This window comes from Rattus norvegicus, chromosome 20 (genome assembly GCF_021556685.1).
Source record: "Rattus norvegicus strain SHRSP/BbbUtx chromosome 20, alternate assembly SHRSP_T2T, whole genome shotgun sequence".
Lineage (NCBI taxonomy): Eukaryota > Metazoa > Chordata > Mammalia > Rodentia > Muridae > Rattus > Rattus norvegicus.
The window spans coordinates 5401870-5425785 of record NC_141553.1 but is presented as its reverse complement, the minus strand read 5'-3'; the positions used below and the strand labels follow the sequence as shown (position 1 = coordinate 5425785).

General features: G+C 48.1%; 2 protein-coding genes across 3 annotated transcripts; one reads left to right on the top strand and one right to left on the bottom strand.

The window, feature by feature from the left end:
• Window positions 1-173: 173 nt before the first annotated feature.
• Window positions 174-17503, top strand: RT1-Bb (RT1 class II, locus Bb; the record flags this gene model as incomplete). The annotated part of the gene is given in 8 exon segments (NM_001004084.3): window positions 174-335; window positions 1658-1924; window positions 3430-3711; window positions 4218-4328; window positions 4662-4685; window positions 5277-5304; window positions 15456-15466; window positions 17493-17503. Coding segments are annotated over 6 exon segments (792 nt in total). The 5' UTR covers window positions 174-241.
• Window positions 14840-19635, bottom strand: RT1-Ba (RT1 class II, locus Ba). 2 transcript variants are annotated; one of them, XM_087598672.1, is made up of 5 exons: window positions 17824-19635; window positions 16546-17602; window positions 15648-15929; window positions 15233-15407; window positions 14840-15109 (listed from the first exon to the last, which is right to left on the bottom strand). In XM_087598672.1, the coding sequence occupies exons 2-4, from the start codon at window positions 16577-16579 to the stop codon at window positions 15253-15255; spliced, it is 471 nt and encodes a 156-aa protein (XP_087454798.1). In that variant the 5' UTR covers window positions 16580-17602; window positions 17824-19635; the 3' UTR covers window positions 14840-15109; window positions 15233-15252. The 2 variants fall into 2 exon arrangements, with proteins under 2 accessions (XP_087454798.1, XP_087454797.1); XM_087598671.1 differs by having other exon boundaries at window positions 16546-16794; window positions 19497-19635.
• Window positions 19636-23916: the final 4281 nt, after the last annotated feature.

Genomic DNA, 23916 nt, shown 5'->3' with positions numbered 1-23916 from the left:
TCCAATGTTCATCAAGTGAGGCTCCTTGAAGAAGCAGAACGTGCCCGGCTTAGAGAGCCTTTGTAAACCAAGTCTGCCCAGAGACAGATGACAGGCTTCAGCTCCAGTGCTGATTGGCTCCTCACTTGGGACCAACCCTAACACTTGGGGTTTCAGAGCACTCTAGGCTACAGAACTTTGCTTTCTGAAGGGGGCACAGCAGGTGTGAGTCCTGGTGACTGCCATTACCTGTTCCTTAGAGATGGCTCTGCAGACCCCCAGCTTCCTCCTCCCAGCAGCTGTGGTTGTGCTGATGGTGCTGAGTAGCCCAGGGACTGAGGGCAGAGACTCCCCAAGTAAGTGCAGGGCACTCTGGGGTGGGTGACTGGTTCTGAGGGGCCCTGGGGGCCCTGGGATGTGGGGGTGGGGAATGGCAAAATTCTGATTTTGCAACAGTCTTTTACCATAGATTTCCTTTCTCTGGAGAGAGGGCGAGACTTCATTCTCATTTCTGTGTTCTAATGTAGAAGTTAGGATGGTGCTTGCCGCAAAGGGCGAGCCTGGCAGGTAAAAGTAGAAGGCAGAGTTTAAATCTACCACCGAAGATAAGACAGAGCAAGGGGCTGTGCATGAAGAGACAACGGGGTTTACAATACCCACTCCCCACTCCCCACCCCTAGCATCCTGTCTGGAGGAAAAGTCAGATTCTGAAATGCGAAACAAGCCAGCGATGGTCTGTGGTCCTGGTGTTTGAGGAGAATTCCTGAGGTGGAGTGGAGGTTTTAGAGAGGCGAACTCTAGGCGGCTAACTCTGAGAGAAGCCAGTGGCCAAGGAATCTGAATTTTTTGGTCAAATGGAAACGAGGACTCAGACACGGGCTTCGTAAATTGAATTTCTAAGGAAACGCTGGGCCTAGAAGGGAAATAAGTGACACATACTCGGGAGGTGGGGTGGGGGTCCTAGTTCAGAGACCGGAGAGTACTTTATATAAAGCCCTAGCCCTCTAGGCCGGTGCACATAGGTGGCTTCCTTCTTTCAGTTACCCTTAAGATGCCTGGAGTGACCCACACAAGCGGGCAGTTCCCAGAGGCTACCAGGATTCCCATTTGTCTGTTTTGCAGTCGGGCTCTCCTGAGAACGAGCGCCCCTATGGGCGAGGTCAGGGCCTTTTGCACACTGTAGAGAATCTCACCGGGCCGGGTCAGGGTCGCAGAAACAGCCGAATATTCTATTTTTCTTTCAATCCTAGTTTTATTAGTTCGTTGAGAATTTCGTACAGTTTTAGTCATATTCACCCCCCTCTTCCAACTCCACTGAGACCCATCCCCTTCTACCCACCCGACTAACTTTTTTTCAAACGCACCATGCGCGGTTTGTGTTTCCTGAGGAGTATTCTTGTGATGACGAGCTGGGTCGCCCATTCCTCCCTTGCTTTTCCTTACCTGGGTGAAACAGGGTGGAGGCGCCCAGCTCCGGGGAAGCGGGGTCCGAACGGGCGAGTCCCAAACCCCGTCTAAGTGCGAGTGGCGGCGGCACAGGGCCTGCGGGTCCCGAGGCGCCGAGGCCTGGCGGCCCCAAGAGAGCGGTCGCCCCACGCGAGAAGCGCCGGCGCGGGGTGGGGCCGATGTGGTCTCCGTGGTCCCCGCTGTATCCCAGGCTGACCGTGTCCGTCCGCAGGGGATTTCGTGTACCAGTTCGAGGGCCAGTGCTACTACACCAACGGGACGCAGCGCATGCGGCTCGTGACCAGACACATCTACAACCGGGAGGAGTACGTGCGCTTCGACAGCGACCTGGGCGAGTACCGCGCGCTGACCGAGCTGGGGCGGCCCTCAGCCGAGTACTGGAATAAGCAGTACCTGGAGCAGACGCGGGCCGAGCTGGACAGGGTCTGCAGATACAACTACGAGGGGCCGGCGGCTCTCACCTCCCTGAGACGGCTTGGTGAGTGCGGCGGGTCCCGCCGGAGCGCGGCGGGCCGTGGGGGACCGTGGGGGCCGTGGGGGCCGTGGGTGAACACGGAGCAGAGTTCCGGCGTGAGGAGTTGCCATGGCTTCTTTCCTGCCGTCTGCCCCGCACCACAGAGCGAGCGCCCCCTTGGAGTCTCCCTCCTTCCTCACCTTTGCCCTGTGTGGCCCAGCTCCCCTCTGACCCCTCGCTCTGCTGTGGCTAAGCAGGGATGGAGCGCTCGAGCGAGCGGGTGAGCGCCAAGGCCGTGTGGAAGCTGGTTAGCCGTTAGCTTTGGTGTCGGGTGGTTATCCCCGTCATTCTGTTGCACGATTCCCCCCCCCCCCCCCCGTTGTCCCTTTGAGGGCTGTTTGCTGCCTGGCGCTGACCTGAAGGCGTCACCGCCGTTTTCCTCATTCTCTGAGGTAGACTGTGTTGACTTGGATCACACTAAAAGTTGGTGATATAAAATCTGAGGGACTCCTTTCTGTTTCCACTCCCTGATACGCTCAGAGCCTTACACATGACGCCAATGAAAGCGTCACGTTAGGCATCGCGTTCAGATTTAATGTTCTACATGACTAATGGCTAGCGTTAAGCTTGCTTTCCTCATGGCCTTGTTTGGCAACTGATTCCTCGCAGCAGGGGAATGCAGTGATGGCCACCAGGAATCAATGCCCTCGGCTGTGGGGAAAAACAGTCAGAGAGAGTAGAAGATGAGAGACCAAAACATGCTTCTAGTTCATTAAATACGTGAAGTGTGTATGCTGTTTTCAAGGTGAAGGGAGAGCAGCACCCGGCAAGGAGGCTTCTGAGGTAGTGGTAGGCACAATATATCAAAGCCAGTCGGGAAACAGTCTGTCCAGCTGCATATCACAGTCTGAGGAGAGGAAGGAAGGATGTCGTACTACAGTCATTTTTCCAATTTCCCCCAAAATTATTAAGTTGAACTCAGAATCAGTTTTTCTTTTGTCTTATCTGTTTGTTTTAGAAAAAGTTTATTTTTATATTTTTGCATAAATAAAAATTATTTTGGGGTTGGGGATTTAGCTCAGTGGTAGAGTGCTTGCCTAGCAAGCACAAGGCCCTGGGTTTGGTCCCCAGCTCTGAAAAAAAGAAAAGAAAAAAATTATTTTATGTAAATAAAATATACTTCATTTTTTTTACCCATAAATTTAAAAACTACGCAGAGGGTTTACAAAGAGGATTTCTTGTGTGCTTCTGGCTGTCCTAGAACTTGTTCTAGGCCAGGTTGGCCTCAGAGAGATCCCCCCATCTCTACCTCCTGAGTGCATCACTGCCCGGCTTCTTTTGTTTCCCTACATTTCATATTATAGAAGGACAGGGCCGCGCCGACTGTTTTCCTAGTGAGTTAAATCTGTATTTGTGGGGTTGATCTTTATCCACTGTTAGAACCTGGCATTCATTCCCACCCTGCCTCTTCCCTGTGGGGAGTCTCCACACAGCCCTCATTTCACTCACTGTCTTTTCTGTCACCCTAGAGCAGCCCAATGTGGCCATCTCCCTGTCCAGGACAGAGGCCCTTAACCACCACAACCTGCTGGTCTGCTCAGTGACAGATTTCTACCCAGCCCAGATCAAAGTGCGCTGGTTCCGGAATGGCCAGGAGGAGACGACGGGGGTCGTGTCCACACAGCTTATTAGGAACGGGGACTGGACCTTCCAGATCCTGGTCATGCTGGAGATGACGCCTCAGCGGGGAGATGTGTACACCTGCCATGTTGACCACCCCAGCCTTGAGAGCCCTGTCACAGTGGAGTGGCGTAAGGGAAACTTTTCATTCACTGTGGGCCCCACATGACATGAAATTTTAGTTGTTGTTACCCCATCCCTCCAATGTCACCCACCCCATCACTTGTCCTGCATGGTCTGCTTCCACTACTGAGCTGAGAGCTACGGGAACCATATCTTTTGCCTCATAGTCAGGGATCAGGAAAGCTCTGACCTGCCTTCCCAGATCCCCGTTCTGGAGATCACCACATACACTGGCTCCCTGGAACTTATCCCTAATACCCAGAGGAATTGCAGTGATATCTATGACTGGGTGTTTAGCTCAAGATTGCAGATACGTCTGTGGGGTGCAGACACCCACATATCTCCTCCCCCACCACTGTGCTCAGAGCTCCTGGCCCTTCCTGGCCCTGGGTCAGAACACAGAAGTGGGTCCTCCAAGCTCCCTTACCTCACGTGGCTCAGGCTGGACTGTGGGCTTTCAGTCAGGGCTGTTGTGACTTGTGGACAAAAGCTGACACTGGGCTCTGCTCCCCAGGGGCACAGTCCGAGTCTGCCCAGAGCAAGATGCTGAGCGGCATCGGGGGCTTTGTGCTGGGGGTGATATTCCTCGGGCTTGGCCTTTTCATCCATCACAAGAGTCAGAAAGGTGAGGAGCTCTGGGAGACTGGGGGCAGTGGGCTCTGCTGCAGGGGGGAGCTGGGCTGCGGGTGGGAGGACCTGGAGCTCATTCTGTGACCTCTGTCCCTGTCCACCACTCCCACTGGTTCCTTTCTGGAAGCTTCTGGCAATGAGGAAGCGTGGGTCTTGCCTTCCCTCCTTCCTGTGGCAGTTTCATCCACTTGGGGGCTGGTTCAGGGCCTTAGTGAACACAGTTGGTGAGAGGACAGCTCCACTAAGCTGCAGGACCCACCCCCCTCTCGGGCTGTGTGAGCCCCTGTGTTTATAACAACACCTTTCTCTATGTGACTTCCCTTTGCAGGGCCTCGGGGGCCTCCTCCAGCAGGTAATCAATCTATCAGCTCTTATCTGCGGGGTGGTGCAGGGGTGAGGGTGTGAGGGGATGGTGTGAGGCAGCTGTGCCTGGCCAGTCCTGGTTTACAGTTGTCTGTGCTGTGTGGTTGAGTGTCACAGCCAGTGTCTATAAGAAGCTCCAGGGGTTGTCCCCATCAGGAGTTTGCCACCATTGTTTGAGTGGAGCCTGAGCCATGGGTTTAGACACCAAGATGCTGCCTGCTCTGTGCCCCACATTGGAGACTGTGATGTGGATGTGGACAGTGTCGGGATGTAGAGTGGATGTGGAGGCTGACGGTCCTGCAGCAGAGACAGACCCTTCTAACTTACCCAAAGATCAGACCTTCCGTGTTCCTTGGGAGGGTGGTGGCTTCTCTTCCACTTCCCACACATTTGTGTCCTGTGAGGCCCTGTGCCCCCTTTAGCTGCTTACACCTCTGCACAGGCCATGAGGAGGTGGCAGCATGGCTGGGACACCAGCTGTCTTTAACTCTGTGGGATTCAGAAGAGTCGGGTATCTCCATGGGATTCCAGTGACTGGTCCCTCTCTCCCTCCTGTGACTGCTCCTCCTCTCTCCCACAGGGCTCCTACAGTGACTCAGAGTGTTTTGAGTGCGTAGACTGTCTCATGGTCAGGCCTGAAAATTTGACTGTGCCAGCCTGCCTGCCACTCTGTGGTTCAGAGTCTAGCATGGTGCTGGTGCACCCAGCTCAGCTCTTGTGCTCCCCCAGTCCCCAAGCCTTTGTCTGTGGCTCTGCCCCTGGGCTGATTCCAGAGACTGTTTGTGTGTTGCACACCCAAGGCTTTGTCTCCACTGCCCCATGAAGGCTGCTGAAGAGATGTGCTGAAACCATTCGCCTCTTTTCCATAATTAAACACATTCTGAATTATGTGTATCCTGAACCTCTGTAACTGAGCACAGTGGGTGGGGGTCGTATGGGACAAGGTGACCCAGCCAGACTGTGGCTGGAAGTAGTGGTTTCTACTACAAAGGCAACCGGAAGCCCTGGGCTCCATGTAAGGGCAGGCAGAGGAGGCAAGCACCAGCTGTCGAATCCTCATGCTCAGGACTTTTGCTGTTCTCACCCCAGCCTCCTTCAGGCTGGTGAGGACAGGGAAAGTAAACATGGTAGAACTGTGGGGACAGATGCTGCCACCTCTTCTAAGTGTATCACATGTGTCCTTTGCGGTTACACTGACTGACTGAGGCTCACCTTCATTCTTGAAAGCACTTTTTGTGGTGGCAAATGATAAAAAGCCAACTTGACTGTTGCTGTTGTAAGTGGCCAAGCCTGCTCAGTCAACAAGGTCTCAAGGGAGGGAGCAAGGATCAAAAAGAAAAAGACAGTTAAACAACACGATAACATGACTCCAGCCAGTGCGGAGGCTGAAGTGGCCTTCCCCCTCCCCCATGTCTGCTTTTATATCAATCTAGGTGCATTTAAAGAATATGGTCAGTTCTCAGATCAAAGACAAAGTGATCACACCAGGTAGTAATAAAACAAAGCAATAAACCAAGTCCCCCCCCAAAGTCACTGGGTCTGGGGGTGTCTGGGGTCAGGATTATCTAGACAAAAGGGAAGTCACACATTCCTTGCTGTGTTTACCTTGATCCTTGCATCAGCCCAAATGTGAATATTCTTTTCTGAGCCTACTTCCTTGAGCCCAGTGACAGGTACTTTCCAAATTTCTATGAGCAGCACCAAAAGCTTTCCACGTGTAAGAAAACTCTGGTTTCAGAAGTAACTAGACACATAACTGATAGGACAGTCACCTCCCCTCAGCTATTCATGCATCTGCCCTGTCCCCCTTCCCAGCATCTCCTGTGTGCGTACACACCCTGTGCTGTGCCTGCCCGGTCTCTCGTGTCTGGTTCACTGCCCTGAGCCCTTTTCTCTGTGTTTTCCTCTGTCTGCTTCTGTGTCCTTTGTCCTTTCTTCTGCAAAGTTTCTTTTGCATCTCTGCTTTCTGTATCTTTCCTGTTACCTCAAGTCTCATCTTCTGTGCATTTCTGACTGTTTTATATCTACCAATGTTTTAACACTTTTAGAGAAATCCTTCCTGACCAATCCTAGGTAACAGATGCAACTCTGAAAAACATTATCATGTACACAAGGACACAAACAGCTGCCACTGTGTTCATCCCTGTTGTTGGGGAAATGAATTTTGAGACCCTTAGCATGGAGCCATCAGCCTCATGGAACCCCTAGATCTCCAGATTTCCTCACTGTGGGGACAGGGATAAGGGGTGGCTGCTGTTGGTGTTCTGTCTAAGCTCCACCTCCACAGTTGCCTGGCAGCAGCCAGCTGTGCCTGACTATAAAGGGGGGTGCTTGCCCCCTCCTCTCCCTCTTGCTCTCTCTTACTCTTGCTCTTCTCTGCTCTCTTGCCCCCTTCCCTTTGTCCCTTCTCTCCCCCATTCCCTCCCCATTCCCTCTATGTGCCTATGGCCAGCCCCTTTTCCTCTACTTTTCTACTCTTCTTCTCTCATTAAACCTTTCCACTTGGAACCATGTTGGCTTGGTGTGCTTCGTCCAGACTCGGGCTGAGATTTAAACTCCAACAGCTCCAGGTTGATTTTGGTAGGCTTCTGACATTTTGCTGTTGGTCAATTTGGAGACCTATCTCTGAGCATATTTGTGAAGGCTTTCTAGATTTCTGCCACAGACTTTCTCAGTCAGAACAAGCTGTACCTCCTTAAGTGACTCCTGTAGGTCCTGTCAGGTGTTTTGGCAGAGCAATGAGAAGTAGAACTAATGTGAAACCCAACAGAAGTGGGACAGTCATCTGTGGGTCTTGGTCCCCCTCACTGGAGGCTCCAGCTCACATGCACACCATGATTACACGGGCACATGGTGTCACTGCTGAGCTGAAATTCTTAGGGGATGGAGCCCCTGTCACCTGTGAACACTGACTTCTGGATCTTAGCGCCATTCTCTACCTGTCCCTAGGGAAGTCACCACATGGTGGCCCCTTTCATATGGTTCCAGCCCTGAGGGTCGGAGCACACCTTCAGGTTTTCCTTTCATTAACACAGGTGAGCCTGTTCCTGAGATCCTGGAGACCACACCTCTGAGGAGCAGGCCCTCACTCACATACTTTGTCTAAAAGACACTGGCAGGATTTCCATGCATGGACAGAGTCAGAATGGAAAGCAGCTCCTTTTATCTTCTGTGGTTCAGGGTGCAATGCAGGTTGTCAGCCAGGGACATTATGGGGTATACAGACTGCACTTGGGGTTCTGCTCTCCAAGGTTGTAGTCTGAGTTTTTCCAGAACAAGATATGTACACACACACACACACACACACACACACACACACACACACACGTGCACACACGCATGCACACAGACATTCTCTCTCTCTCTCTCACACACACACACACACACACACACACACACACACACACACACACACACTGCCCACAGAGGCCGCAAGAGGGATTCCCAGGATTTGTAGTTACAGATGTTTGTGAGCTGTCATGTGGGTCCTTAAAATCAAACTCAGGCTCCCCGCTAGAGCAGCCAGTGCTCTTGGCTTGTGAGTGTCTCTCTAGCCCCTGATCCCAGTTATAAGACTTGTCATTGTCCCTCGTGATCATTTGTTCTGACATTACAGGACACTAGGTGCTGTCTTCTTTTCAAATTGACTGAAGGACCTCCTTTTTTTGGGGAACAACTCATGCTGGGTTTTCCATGAAGTTTCTGTAGAAAACTTTGTTCTTGGTCTTGCAAAGAAAGGAATCAAGATTAGGAGTAATCGGAGTTTAGGGAGACACCAAGGTTGAAACACAGAGAGGAGAAGAGTAGAGTACATTTGAAGACTCGCTTACAGTCCAACACTGTCATACCACAGGCCGGGGGATTCTTAGGGTTGGATCATGACAATTGTATAGAAACAACTATTTATTACACACAATTCATTGGGCAGTATAACCTTAATTGATGATTTAATAAGTAGCAAACAACATTTACAAAAAAGTTTGCTAAAAAAAAGAACTAAGTCTTAGTTTGCAGAACAATGTACGGGTGACTAGAAACAACAAATCAACAGTTTTGGGCGTTTAGCCTTAAAGAACATCACAAGCACATAGGGGGCAGAGGCAGGAGGGTTTCTGTGAGTTCAAAGCCAGTTTGGTCTACATAGAGTTCCAGGACAGCCAGAGCTATGGAGAGAAACCCTGTCCCGAACAAACAAACAAACAAACAAACAAACAAACATCAAAATGTGCTTTTGAACAGTGGTGGTTATCAATTGTATAATTGATTATATAAATAGCTGGGAGAATCCAAGGCTCCTCTACTGTTAAGTCGGGTCAGGAGACTAGACCAGCCAATGGTGGTACACGGGGTGTGTACCATGACTGCATTGTCTCCTGCTGCCACAAATATGGCGTCATCACTGTAGTGATGGTGTGTGGGAAGTTACATGCTCCACAGCCTAAGGCTCTTGAATAACATAATTTTTTTTTACTGAATTAAGCCATGGAGATTTAATCACTACTGTGAGCTAAGTATTATTTGCTGACGACTTTGAATTTCCTGATTATCATGGAATATTTCACTTAAGGAGGTGAGTAAATAGTTCAGAAATACTACCCATTACCTCACATGTTTTTTGTTTTGTGTGTTGTGAGAACATTTGAAATATGCTCTTGTAATTTTCATACATGCAGTGCTAGTATGTTGCATAATAGATCTCTAGAAATTACCCTTTCAATCTAGCCAAAAATTTCCAACCTTTGACTGACATCTCTCCTTTCCTTCTCCCTCTGTTCTCCACCATCTGCCCTGGGAACCACCATTATACATCCTATCTCTGACTTTTTAAGGTTGCACATGTGGGTTCATGCAGTCTTGTCTTTCCATGCTGGCTTATTTCATTTCCCATGTGCCCTTCAGCCTCATGCATGTTGCTGAAAATGAAGGCTCTCGCACACACACTCTCTCTCTCTCTCTCTCTCTCTCTCTCTCCCTCTCTCTCTCTCTCTCTCTCTCTCTCTCTCTCTCTTTCTCACACACACATGCTCACACACATGCACCCACACTCATGCTCACACACATGCTCACAGACATGTACACACATACACAAGCTCACATGCATGTGCACACACACACATGCTCACACGCATACACACACGCATACATCATATTTTGTTATCCATGGAAATTTAGGTTGTTTCCATGATTTAGATATTGTGACTATTGTTACAGTAAACATGGGCTGCAGATATCTCTTTATTAATATACTGATATTTTTGCATATCTGCCCACAAGCAGGATTGCAGGATTATATGGCAGTTTCATTTAAAATTTTAGGTAGTAAATTTCTTCCATGTGATTGGCAGGGTGTCTCTACAGTGTGTGCTGTCTGTCCTGTTGCATGCATGTTCCTCTACAGAACCAAAGCATCCCCTCATTCAGTTCTGCTCCCCAGGAATTGCCCCACTGGATTTGGCTGCACTTTTTTTGGGGCGTAAAGATCCTGAACCTTACTCTAGATACTCTAGTTACTCTAGAGTATGAGCTTGTGGCTGAAGTCACTTCACCTTCTACAGCGCTGCCTGACTCACAGCTCACCTTATGATCTGCCAGTTAGTGCAGTCCATTGATCTCCCCATTTTTCCCTTATGTGTGGCCCATGCCTCTCATCCCCCTTCCCAGATGAAAATAGTGATGTTGCTACCTTTATTTTTCTCTTCTCCATTGCACTTCCATTAGTCAAACTGAACTCTCTGCCCTTTAAATCCTACAAGTTGGAATGTCAGCAGTGGCCCCTTTTATAAATTTGGAAATTCCTGTTTGTTGACCATGGGCACAGCTTTCAGTAGTTCTCAATCACCCGTATCAATACCTTCCCCAGGAGCATCTACCACATCACCTCTAATTTCCTTATTTGCTGTCCCTGGAATTGCAGGAGTATTTATTTGAGTACTCCATTGTTGTAAAAGATCCCTTCCCCATAAATTTATGGGTATGTCAGCCACATAAGGTCTCAACTTCTCTGTTTGCCATTCTGATCCCACACAGGTAATCCATTGAACACTTTGTGTTATTTGTAATAACTTACCAATTCCTATAAACTGTGTGTAAATCTTCAGAAGTGGCCAATCTGGATTTCAAGAGTATCCACCAAACCTTCTATGTCAACACCTTCATTTGTATCATTAATTTGGGTCTCTGATCATTGGCCATTGCTTGCCAGAACACATGATTTCCAGTGCTCCCAAATGTTCCTGTTCTTTCTACTGAAGTGGTCTTGCCCTTGACGTAAGGAAACAACAACAGTTGAGCAATTCTACCCCCTGCATCAATTTGCATCTCCTTTATCACATATGCCATAATTTTTACTTCTTCCTTGCTATCCCCATCTACTGTACCTGGGTGCACAATAAGTCCTTGAGAAGTTAACCCACTTCTTCCCAAGATTATTCCCAATGTCCTTGAAGATAAGGGATCATACACACCAGTGCTTAACTTGCAACATTCAACTTTTGAGGATAATGTAAGAGAGATATCTGTAGCCAGATCCAAAGCTGCACTTCCTTCTGTAGCATGTATAAGATCAGAAATATCTAATTTTGATTTTCTTGCCTCCTTGCTACCTCCTGACTGATCAACAGCTAATATCAAGAGGTTACCTCTTATGGCTCTATTAGACCAGCAGTCTGTTGATCAATGTTTGCCCTTTCCACAGTGGCTGCAATACCCTGGAAGCCTTTGTGGCTTATAGTGACCAGAACCTGCTTGGTCTCTATAGTGGAATTTCCCCCTAATTGATTAAATAAAGACAAGAAACCAATCACTGGGAGATGAGGAGGTGGGACTTCTGAGTCTGGGGAGGAAGAGGGAATGCTGGAGAGAGGAACTTGTTTTTGGACTGCAGGAGCAAGGCAGACACAATGTAAGATACCAGAGACTGTTAGTTCAGGTGGTAGATCACCAGGACCCACCACTGGAAGATTTCTAACTTAGACTAGTTGGTGAAATTAGGATGCTAGGTTCTGCACCCAGCGATTGTGTTATCTGTTGATGTTAAACTAAGATTGTGTGGTGTTTTCTTTCTTGAGGTGATTCAACTGAGCTCCAGGGAAAGTTAAGCCAGCATAACGCCCTTCACCAAGCAGCTGGTCTTTAGTAATATTTATTCCCCTTGCCAAATTATGTTGTGCTAGTCTTGTGGCTTTGTGCCTCCACCACGGCAACCTTGTAATTGTTGATCAGATTCTAGAACAGCCAACACCAATCCCTTCCAGTCTTGTGGGATAGCCGTATGCTGTATAGCCCAGTTATTTAGCATTTTTTGACAAAGGAGGAATGTAAGCCATACAGTACTACAGCCTCTTTAAAATGCTTTAAATCTGAGCTTTGCATTGGTCTCCAGATCACTTCATTATAAGCCTGTCCGCCATTGTTAGCAGGCATAGGCTGCACAAAGCTGGGAAGGTTGAAGATGCCTGATGGTGCACTTGGCTGTTGTACCTGTGCCATTTCCTGCTCTTTCAGGCCCCTAGAAGCAGGGCTGTGTGACAGTTTACCTTCTGGCCTAGTTTGCTTCCGGACTTCATGATGCAGGACATTCCTGTTCTCATTCACCAAGCATGAGCCTTTTTCTACCTCTATCCACAAACTCTCTGAATGGACAGCCAACTCAGAAGTCTTCTCTAACAGAAGAAAATTGTCTGGTTTCCTATTAAAACTTTTTCAAGATAATATACACGAAAAGTACAAAGCAAAACCAAAACTGCATCTGGGATCAAGGCAGGAGACCTCCCAGTGGCAGTGGCTGCCATTTTGCCAGTCCACTTAAGCAACATTGCTAATGCTAACCCCTCATAATCTGCTGTTTCCTCTACCACATTAGAAGCAGAGCTTCCTGTTATACCTAAGCCACGTTGGGGACAGCGTGGACTGTGTACAGTCGGGACCGTGGGGGATATTGGGGATAGTGGTATCAGTAGGGACAGTAGAGGATGCTGTGTCCACAGTTGCTGCTACAGATTCTAAACTGTTTTGACTCTCTGAGAGTTTGACACCACAAGCCCATGCTTCCGTCACTAGGAGGAATAATGACACAGGTCTTGGGGGTGAGTTTGTGTTGCTCCCAAGACACAGGAGTATCTACAGGGGATTCTCTAAGTCCCGTTTGGGCTAATCTGCCTAGAGATATCTTTAGCAACATTCACCACAGCATTCTTTTGTGCTGCAGGGAAATGGGCATAGCATCTACAGTCATTTAGAAAGTGAGGCGCTCACCTCTGTCTGGCCCCCGGACGCCTGTGGTTTCTGTTCCCTCCCTTGTACTCAATATTTACTCCAGGTATTTGCACTATCGTCCCTTTCTGATGCTCTTATAACTGATCTCTGCGGTGAAAATCTCTGGTTTCTTTGGAGAGTCAGTTGCGTCCTGTGATATTTTTCTGGAAACTGTCTTATGAGAGGATGTTTTTGCTGAGGCAGTTGTGCGGGATGTTTTGTTGAGAAGAACACACATGTGTTTTTCTGGAAGCTGCCTGGGAAAAGGGCATGTGATGCTTTCTAGAGCAGATGCTTGAGGAGACACCTGATGTTTGGAAAGAGTTTAAGTATAGCCCAACAGACAGTGGGCAATGCTGTGGCTTTGGTTCACTTTGCCTTCTTTGCTGATCATCATGTGCTGTGACTTAGAATTGAGAAACACATTAAAGAATTTATGTTATTCTAGTGGCTTCTTGCTGCTTTCCAGGACTCAGGATTGAACCACCATTTCTGATTTCTATAATATCAATCCAATGCAGATTGGATTCACCCCAAAGAACTATTTCTAAACAGGTCCACATCTCTCTTTGCCCTGTCAACCTTTCCTTTCCACTGCCTCTGGTAAGTGGTGGGCTAGGAGGGCGGTCATAGCACTTAAGATCCCTTATTAGGGGTTGGGGATTTAGCTCAGTGGTAGAGCGCTTGCCTAGCAAGCACAAGGCCCTGGGTTCGGTCCCCAGCTCCGAAAAAAAGAAAAGAAAAAAAAATCCCTTATTAAAGGAGGTTTTGAAGAATCTAAACCTAAAGACCTCCATTTCCTTTCCTGCCTCGAAGATTCTTCTCTTCTTGTTGTAAGAACAGAGGACATGCCCATGTTACCATCACACACTCAAAGCTTTCTGTACTACATATTATTTTATTAATTATCCATATATTTTATCAAAATCTAGAATATAGTCATAGCCATGCACCACATAGCAAAGTTTTGGTTAACAATGGGCCACATAACCAGCTGTGGGCCTATAGGATCCTGTCATCTCAGCTTGGGGGGTAAACTCTGTCACTGTAGGAGTTACTTCTGCTGCTGTGACAGATACAGGACAGTAGCATCTTAGGGAGGGAGAGAGAGGAGGGAAGGAAGGAAAAAAGGGAAGAAGGGAGGGAAGGAAAGGGGAAGGAAGGAGGGAGGCAGGCAGGGAAGAGGTAAGGGAGGAGGAGGGAGGGAGGAAGGGAGGGAGAAGGATTTTCTTTGGGCTACAGTTTGAGGGAGCACAGTCCATGATGGCAGGGTAGGCAGGGGGAACATGAGGTGTTCAGCCACATTGCATTCACAATCAGGATGCAGACAGAGATGAGGGCTGGCTCACTTTCTCTTTGACCCAGCCCACAAGATGCTGCTGCTTATTCAGGTTGCTCCTGCTACTTCACATATGTGTCTCTGGAAATTACCTCAGAGACACAAGAGGTGTCACCTTGACAAGTCCATGTGTTTTGAGAACAATTTTGACTTTTGATAACATTTCTTAAAAGTTTTATCACTTTTGAGATTTAAAGTTCTGTAATTTTGTAGACAGGGCCTTCCTGTATAGCTCCAGCTCGCCTTGTGCAGACCAGGCTGGCCTCAAACTTGTAGGAATTTCCTGTTCTGTCTCTGGAGTGCTGGATTACTGTGCCTTGGTGTTTCCTTACAGCAAGTGTACACTGAGGCAGATTTCACACCCTACCTCCCTGAACCTGACTGGAGACAGATGAGAGTGGTCAAGGCTGGGAACAAAAAAAAAATTTGAAAGTTCAACCTTGGCTAAGACCAAAGCATTCTGGGCTGCATTTGGTTATTCCTGTGACACAGGATTACATGGGCCTGGCTCCAGTAAGCTCCAAAATGGAAGACAGAAAAAACAAAGAAGACAACTTATAAGAGGTTTATTGGTTTGGTGGAGCATTGATCAGGGTCTCAGAGTCTATAGTAGATTCGCCTTGGAAGATGCCAAAAACAAAACTCAGATCAGGGGAGAATTCCAAGGGTGTGTGGGCTGTGAGGCGGGACAGCCTCGGGGCCAAGGGAAAAGCAAGACGGGAGACACCAGGAGAAGAGAAAGAACACGATGAATTGGGCCAGAAAACACACTGTGCCAGGTCACCCCGCACACCACATCTTCCCTGTAGAGGGCCACGCACCTACAACAAAACACACGAAAGATGGGTTCCAGAGGCTCCAGCAAAGTTCCAACATTTTCATGTCTCCCCTTCGTTCCCCTCCCCCGTGTGGTGCCTTTGTCTCCCACAAACACAAACCCTTACCTTCTTTTCCAGGATGTGACTCACAAGGGCCCTGGGTGTCTGGAGGAGCCACCTGACCGCAGGCCTTTAATGATTAAGATGGTGCCCACCACGATGCCCACGAGGCCCACAGACAACCCCAGGGCACAGACCACGGTCTCTGTCAGCTCTGACATGGGGGCTGGAACCTCAGGTTCTGAGAAAGAGAAGCTTTGGAGTCAGAGGGGACTCATGTATGTATAAGACAGGGCCAGGGTGAGGGAGAGAGTTAACCTACGTGGTCTCTGAGGCTGGGCTAATGGGATGACACGAACTCTAGCCCTAGAAACTCTTTAAGAGTGGAAAGTGAGTTTTGGTCACTAGAAGCCAGAAGACATGCTGTTCTAGAGGTGACAGTGAATGAGAAAGTGCCAGAAGTGGCAGAGCTCATACACACCCCAGTGTCTTAGAACCGGCTCGTCGAGGCCCCAGTGCTCCACCTTGCAGTCATAAATGTCGTCGTTGGAAGGGATGAAGGCGAGGTAAGACAATTTGTGGAAGGAATAGTCACTGTTGATAAGGAAGCTGGTCTCATAAACGCCTTCTGTGACTGACTTGCTGTTCCTCAACCACGTGATATTGATCACAGGAGGAAAAATGTTGTCTACAAAGCAGATGAGGGTGTTGGGCTGACCCAGCAGCACAGGGGACTTGGAAAACACGGTCGCCTCAGGAACCTCTGCAAAGGAAATGGTCTGGATGCCAGGCTGATGGGAGCTTCTCTCCCTGAAGCCTTGCACTGTCTAGTGAGAGAGCCTTCTTGACAAGACTTACACATATGAAAGTCAAAGAGCCCGATCCCTCTGCTTGGAGCTAATGTGCACTCTACTTGATCCCTGTGCCCCTCTGTCTAGGGAGTTAGGTAGGATGACTGTCAGGGCTTTCCCAAAAGAGTCAAGGAGTGCATTGTGGGAATAGTGAGTTGTATATTACATGAAATGTGTGATTTTTAAGAAGAGAAGGGGTGGACTGGAGAGATGGCTCAGCGGTTAAGAGCACTGTCTGCTCTTTCAGAGGTCCTGAGTTCAAATCCCAGCAACCACATGGTGGCTCACAACCATCTGTAATGGGATCTGATGCCCTCTTCTGGTGTGTCAGAAGACAGCTACAGTGTACTCAGATACATAAAATAAATAAATCTTTAAAAACAACAAGAAGAGAGGGGATGAGTCTCCAGTGATGAAGAGATCCGGGTGCTCCTTGGAAAGAAGAGGGTTTTATAGGACCATTTACATCCTGATCACATCCCCTCACCCCCAGGCAAGGGAGGAGTGAGCAGGGTGGTGAGCACGTACCATTGACAGCTGGGGTTGAATTTGACCTCTTCATCAGGATTTCCAAATTGTGTTTTATTATAGCTATATTTTGAAGTGCACCTTGGGGGTCAAAGCTTGTCAGTTGTCCAAACTCGGGGATCCTCCAGATGTTCTCCTTCTTATCCAAGTCCACAGAGAATATCTCGTCACCATCAAATTCAAATGTGTACTGGCCTTTGGATTCATAATACTGATACACAGTTATACCATAGGAGCCTAAGTGGTCGGCTGAGGAATTTAGGTGGACGGTGGGAAAGTGGGAAACAGGAAGAGGAAAAGAATATTTTAAAACAAACGGATAGAAAGTGCTCTGACGAGTACCACGAACGTCATTGCTTTTGATACATTTCCACCACCCGCGCCTCCCTACCACTCTCAGTGTGAGTTACACTCCTGTCTTTCCCTCTGTGACACGAGCCGCACAACGGTGGGATGCCGCATGTTTGATTTCTGCTATCCTGACTGCCTTGTCCACTCTTTGGTACACAGACGGCTCAGACCAAGTAGCTTACAGCTGAGTGGAGGGAGGAAGCTTTGTCTGCAAAGGTTCAGTCATCAGATTTCCTTCTCTGGTTAGGTTTTGTGTCTAATTGATCTCCCATCAGTTATTAACATATCCTATTACATTTTCTCTTCCTTCAAAAACAAGGGGCCTTTTCCACACAAGGAGGCATTCTCATTTATTCTGACCCAGGAAAAGCACATAGAAACTTATAGAAAGAGAACAGCGGCACCATGTGGAGACTGTTCCGTCTAAAGTTCCTGCCTTAGCTGAGGGACCACGGGATGGTCTTCTGATTTCTTCTGGAATAAACGAGACTTTATTGGATTTCATGCTTCTGTAAAACCTCGCCTCTTATTTCTTTTTCTAAATCAATACCAATGTTCTTTCGCAGACTCGTGTTGAATTAAAGCGTTTTCCTCAGGCAGTGAGCACGTGTGAGCCGCCACGGAGAAGGGCCGCCAGTGCAGACAACGGACCCAAAGGATGTCAAGTAAACACCATCGTCAAGTAAATACCGGCAAGGCACAGATTCTGGTGTTTTTAGGTTTTGTATCTTTCTTCCTTCATTTGTTGAGGTCAGCAAATGTCGGACTTAGTGCTGTTCAGGGAGTAATTCACCAGCCAGACCTGGCCGCCATAGTCACCAAGGTTGGTGAACAGGACAGCGGTTCCAGTCGACAGACAGCGTGCACATAAGGTGCTGTGAGGACTGTGGGCGAGTTACGGTCAGCTCTGCACAAGCGACTGCCAACCAAAACTAGGGCCCATCCTCTCACGGCCCTAATGATGGCGGGGTGGGAGTGTCTCCTTTCCTCACAGAAATGAAGGTGGCTGTCATTTTGCTCAGTTTGCTGAAGCCCTCCTGTACTCTGGAGGGTTCTGTTCAGTTTTAATTAATCGGCTTCCAACTGCACTGTGACCCCCCAGACCCTCTGTCTATTCACGTTCGACTGCTCCTCTGACCCTTCCCAGTGTGGCTGTCTTGGTTAGTGTTATTTGCAACCCCCATAGCCAACTTCTCCCTCAAAGTCTCCTTCAAAAACTCCCTGATCCATTGTTAATAAACCTCTTCGACTTCTTTTCCAACCATGAATGTACACAGTGTGCACTTCAGTGGGCGCTTATCCTGAGCCACAAGTGTCACTGAGGACTCCACACTGCCTCCTGCTGCTATAGTTCTGCCCTCAGCTGGGTCCACCCTCCCCCTCCACACACACACACACACACAATGGCCTTTCTGCTTCCTGCCCTTGATCTGCCTACCTCACAAGTTGACCCACTCCCTAGAGGCAGGCAGCAGGTTTGATATACTTCAGCACCGACTTCCTAGCTGAGCAAACGCTTTACAAAGTGAGCGTTGAGTGATGCTTGCTAGTTTTGAGGCCCATGGAGACGTTGGGGATGACTGACAGGTGGCAGAACCTTATGACAGTCGGGGTCAGCAATGACCTATGTGCCCCATGCATTTAGCTTTGGACCCTTACTTGATGAGAATGTTAAAAGTCATATTAATAAGAAAAATGTAATGTAGGCTAAAATAAAATCAAAGCATTTTTTTCTCAGGCCTTGAAATTTCCACCTTTTTTCCTTTTAAGTTAAAGAGAAATGGGAATATTTTCACATAGCCCTCCAGTTCTGTGATTCCTCAGAACCGCGCCCACTGTGCCTGCTCACACCCGATTGGGGCACCCTAGTGTGACACTGAAGAAGGAAATTGGGGACAAAGAAGCCAACCTGCCTGGAGTCGGAGTCTAGACTTCTCCTTTCCAACAAAGCTGGAAAGAGAGCAGCCATGCCCCTTCACTAGGGTGCTCAACTCCTTTCACTTCCTGTTTCAAACATTTAACTTTTCAACTGCTATTTCACAAAGTTCCTATTCAGGTCTGTAAAACATTGTGGCATTAAGGAGGGGATCCAGAGAGGGGACGGAATGTCAGCGGAGTGTGGAGGGAGGGAGGCAACGCAGGCAGAGGGCCACAGGCTCCCGTAGCTTGCGCTTGCTTGGGTCCTGTGTAAGCCCCAACAAAAGGGGTTTGCTGTATACACAAAGGGGTACACTGCATTTGCTGTACCTTTGTGTGCGTGATTCACGGAAGTGTTTTCCTTAGAACACACTACAGGTATAAAGGCTTCGGAAACTCGCATACATTCTAGTAATGAAAACCATTCATTCGTGGAAACACCCCCAAATTCTGAGACAACCCCACCTGTCAGAGCCCTCCATCCTTCCCTAACTGGGTCCACTGGTAGAACCATGGTTTGGCGGATCATGAGCTGTGCTCGCCAACCAGAGCCTCCGAAGAAGGGATCGCACAGTTGTTAGATTGTCTAATATTGAGGATTTATATCTTAGCCAATTTGTATCTCCCTCTTCTGTAGATTTCCCATTTCCCAACTCCAGGCATCCCTCAGCTGTACAACTCACCCTCAATGTCGTCTTGACCTCCACAGGGGCTGAGCATGGTGGTCAGGGCGAGGACCCCCAAAATCAGAGCTCTGCTGAGCGGCATCTCTGTTCTCTGGGTGGTCTCTGTAGCTGCTCTCCTGAGTCTTCAAGAGATTGTGAGGATCCAGCCCAGGAGATCTTACACTCAAACCAAACCCGACAGACCAATCAGAAAATTCCCCTGTGATGACGTCACAGTTGCCAGCTGCAGACTTTGTATTGAGAGGCCTGGAAGAGGCTAGGGGAACTCCCTGGAGCTGCTGTAGGCTCTGCTCAGAGTGGACCTGAGGGAATGCCTGAGGAGAAGGGCATTCCGAGTCAGACTTTTTCTCCTATGCTTATGTGAGCAGAAAGTCTCCCCTGAATTTATTCCTTTCCACGTGCTTCTCCAATCCCGACACCCAGTTACTTTCTTGGGCTTGCATGCATCATGAGTTAACTGTTTTTTTGTGTTCTTCGCTTTGGGCAGAAGCCCCAGTGTTACCAGTAGGAGCACAGAGCTGTGAGGACCTGTCCCGCCCCTACAGGAGCGCTCGGTGCCTTATCCAGATTTCCTCTTCTTTTGAGTAACCTTTGTATTCTAAAGGAAGTTTGGGGACACTGAACACACCTGAGAATGTCTGGGTAGCTCAGTTATTCTTAAAATATTTTTCAATGTGAGAATGTTCAGTCTCATGTCAAAAGGAGTTTTTGTAACTTAGAAAAGTATCTTTCTTCCCCAAACTACTGGGTTTTCCAAGTTCGTTGCCCTTTTATGTGACTATTTCAGGTTAAGTGTGTGAGTCTGAGGATTAAGTCTCAGCAACCATTGTGGATGCTATTGTCTGTAGAATCCTGGGTTTTCTGCACTCTGTGGAGGCCACAAGCTCCTACACGTTTGGGACCAGCTCTTCTGTCCTCCTGAGATGAGTGTGTAAGCCTTGCACTTCAAAGAGGCGAAGGCTATGGAGGGGTGGGAAGGGACACCCTAGCACCTGCCTGGACACAGTGAAAGAGGAGCTGGCTCCAGCTTTAGCCTCACTGAGTGCTCATCTCTTTCTAGGCAAACGTACTAAGGCAATCGCAGAGTCTCTGTACTTGAACCCACTTGTTGGTGGAATAAGGGGAACATTCCCTTTAGATAATGTAGTGACCAGATTTGAGGGTCCAGGTTAGCCTCTTGTTAATACCCAGGTATCTGTGGGGATATCTTTGTATTCATGATTAATTCTGTAACCAGATGATGTTAAGTAAGAGAGATGATCCTGGGCCATCAGGCCGAGTTGGCCACAGCTGAGAAGCCTTAAAAACAAGCAGAGGCTTGCGTGAGGAAGGGGAGTCACTGTGTCCTTTGCCTGCACCAAGTTCCCATCTGCCCCTGGGGCCCTGGCCATGCTAGTTCATCCCCACAGCTGCAGAAACAGAAGCAACAGTCTTCTTAGTATGTCTTCCCTCCAGCTTTACGTCCTTGGCTCCAACAGACCTTTACCCAGAGGTCCACTGATTTGGTTGGCAAGGTTTCTCTTGTGATCTTTGAGTTCATTGGAATTATGAACAGGATCAAGGGAGAAGAGATACTTACATGTACATGGTGACCCAGAGGCAGCCACACATGTAAAGCCCATCCCTACATAGGCAATGACTCACAAGAACCTCAAAGTCCCCTGCACAACTTGCAGGCAGCTCCATAGGAAAGCGTGCTGTGAGGAATCTGCTGTAAGTTCTTACAGCAGACCTCTAGTCGGTAATAGTAAAGAAAAGCTACAGACAGAAATCAAAGCAGGGGTGAGGGGCAGAGAGCTGGCTCAGCAGAGAAGAGCGCTCGGCTCTTGTCGAGGACACAAATTCAGGTCCCGGCACCCACGTGGCATGGCGGCTCATAATCAGCTGTAACTCCAGCTGCAGGGACTCTGACGCCTTCTTCTGACCTCTGAGGGCACAGCACATACACGCGCGTATACACACACACACACACACACACACACACACACACACACTTAAAAAGAAATTTAAAATTAAAAGCAAAGATGAGCTCAAAGAAGTCAGAAATAGGAAAGCATGCGGAGGCTGGAGGGATGGCTCAGTGGTTAAGGGCTGTGACTCCTGCAGAGGATGGGGCTCTCACATGGGAGCCTGGAACTCCAATTCCTGGGCGCACCGCCCCCCCCCCCCACCTTTATGTGTGGCGCACATAAACTCATGCAGGCATGCACATATTCAGACAAATAAAAGCAATAAATATTTTAAAAGATTATGTACTATTTAACTCATTTTCTTAGACATCTTAGAGCAGACATGCTTATTCTGTAACATAAAATTAGTGGTCAAGTGGGCTACGTCCACAGCGCACTCCTTGTGCAGGTCGTTGGGCGTAGTTCTCTGTTTTGAGCATTGTATTTTTAACTATGTGTATTTGCGTGTGGGTGTGCACACGTGGATGCCCGGGGACTCTAGAAGAGACATTCCACCCTGGATCTGGAGTTCTAGGCAATTTCAGACACCCAAAAGAATGCTGGGAACTAAACTCAGGTCCTCTGCAAAAGCAGCAAATACTCTAAACCCTTGAGCCATCTCTCTAGCCCTCACATCTCTTTTAAAATAAATTTTCGTTGGAGCATGGTCCTTGTAGGTAGTATTGGATTTTGTAAATTCACTTTGATGCACGTTTGTCCGGCACCTCGGCCATGTTCACCCACAAGCCCTGCTTCCCTCCTCTGTTATTCCCAATCATCCCTTAGACAGTGTCACTCCTCATGCCCCCCACGTATGATTTTTATGTGTATAGAGAAAACCACATTTTGATGGGCTGTGAGTTATAAGACTGTATATTATTTGTCAAGCTTACTGAATAGTATTCTAAAGTCCTGTGTAAATGTTACCAATAAAAATGGCACAAAGTTGCATAAACTATGTCTAGTTACAAAATGTGCACTGGGAAAACGGTAACAATGTAAAGTTTCTCCTGCGTTGCCTTTCTTTGATCTCTGAACCTCGGAGACACTTGAGGTTCATTCATTGGGTTTGGCTGCCCTAAGGGCCTTCAGCCAAGTGGCGGAGGTAAGGATTCCGCCGATCGATTTATTTAGGGGTCTGATGACAGAGCAAAACCAAAACAAAAGCATCAACCTCTGCAGGCTGGCCTCAACCTTGAAATCCTCCTGCTTCAGCCTCGGGAGTATGGAATAAAGGCCCCCCGGGAGCAGAGGTTCTCAACCATCCATATTTTCCAATGCTCTGACCCTTTAATATTGCTCATGCTGTGCTGACCCCCAACCATAAAATTCTGTTGCTCTACTCCATAACTGTTACGAATCACAAATATCTGAGATGTGGCCTCTGTGAATGGGTCGAGTTAAGAACCGCTGACCTAGAGCTACCGCGTCTGACTCTGAAGCTAAGGCTACAGTGGATGAGGCCAGAGTTAGCAGCACTTGACTGCCTCATGGAAGGGAGGCAGAACTGTGGAGATTAATATAATTAATTACTTTTCTCTTCACATAATGTAAGGCCTGTTTGTCATTCCTATTGGTTTTCAGGTTTACATTGCTAATTTTGAAATTCCATTTATTTGATTTACATCCCATTTCTAGCCAGGACCCTGGGCAGGGCTTCAGCTTTCTACGTTTCACTGAGTACATTAGAAAGTTTTGTTCCATAAGCTTCCTTTACGCCAGCTTTTATGGGCTTTGTGACAAAATGTGCCCGTGTTCTGTAGCTCTGTTCCCATGAGATCCACTAGTCTTCCGGAGACAAGTGACGCCGCCCACACCTGCTCCTCATTGGCTGAAGAGAACTTGTTCAATGCATGCTGCTTGGGCTGAGGCTCAGGGCAGTGAGTTCCGGTTCTGAGGTTCTGAGGTCAGCTTGAGGTTCTGAGGTCAGCTTCTGCTTCCGCTTCCTTGGTGGGGGTGATACACCAGCTAGGGAGTGAGGGCTGGAGATTAGAGGGTCCAGCTACTCTGCAAAGACACTCTACCGTCCAGAGCCTAGCTTTAGAATTAACTCTATTACAGGCGATAATTATTATCACTGTCATTATAGACACTATATAATAAATGAAAACAGTCTCCATATAAGACATATAAGAAATATAAAGTAAGCAGAACCCTGGAAAAATTAAGCAGCATGATAATGGGAAAGCTAAGACTCTGGTCTTGGACTTGTGCGCTCGTGTGTGTGTGTGTGTGTGTGTGTGTGTGTGTGTGTGTGTTGTGTGCGCATGTGTTGTGTGTGCGTGTTGTGTGTGCATGTGTGTTGTGTGTATGTATTGTGTGTGTTGTGTGTGTGTTGTGTGTGTATGTGTATTGTGTGTATGTGCGTGTGTTGTGTGTATGTGTGCTGTGTGCGTGTATGTGGTGTGTGTGTGTTGTGTGTGTTATGTGTGTGTTGTGTGTGTGTTGTGTGTGTTGTGTGTGTGTTG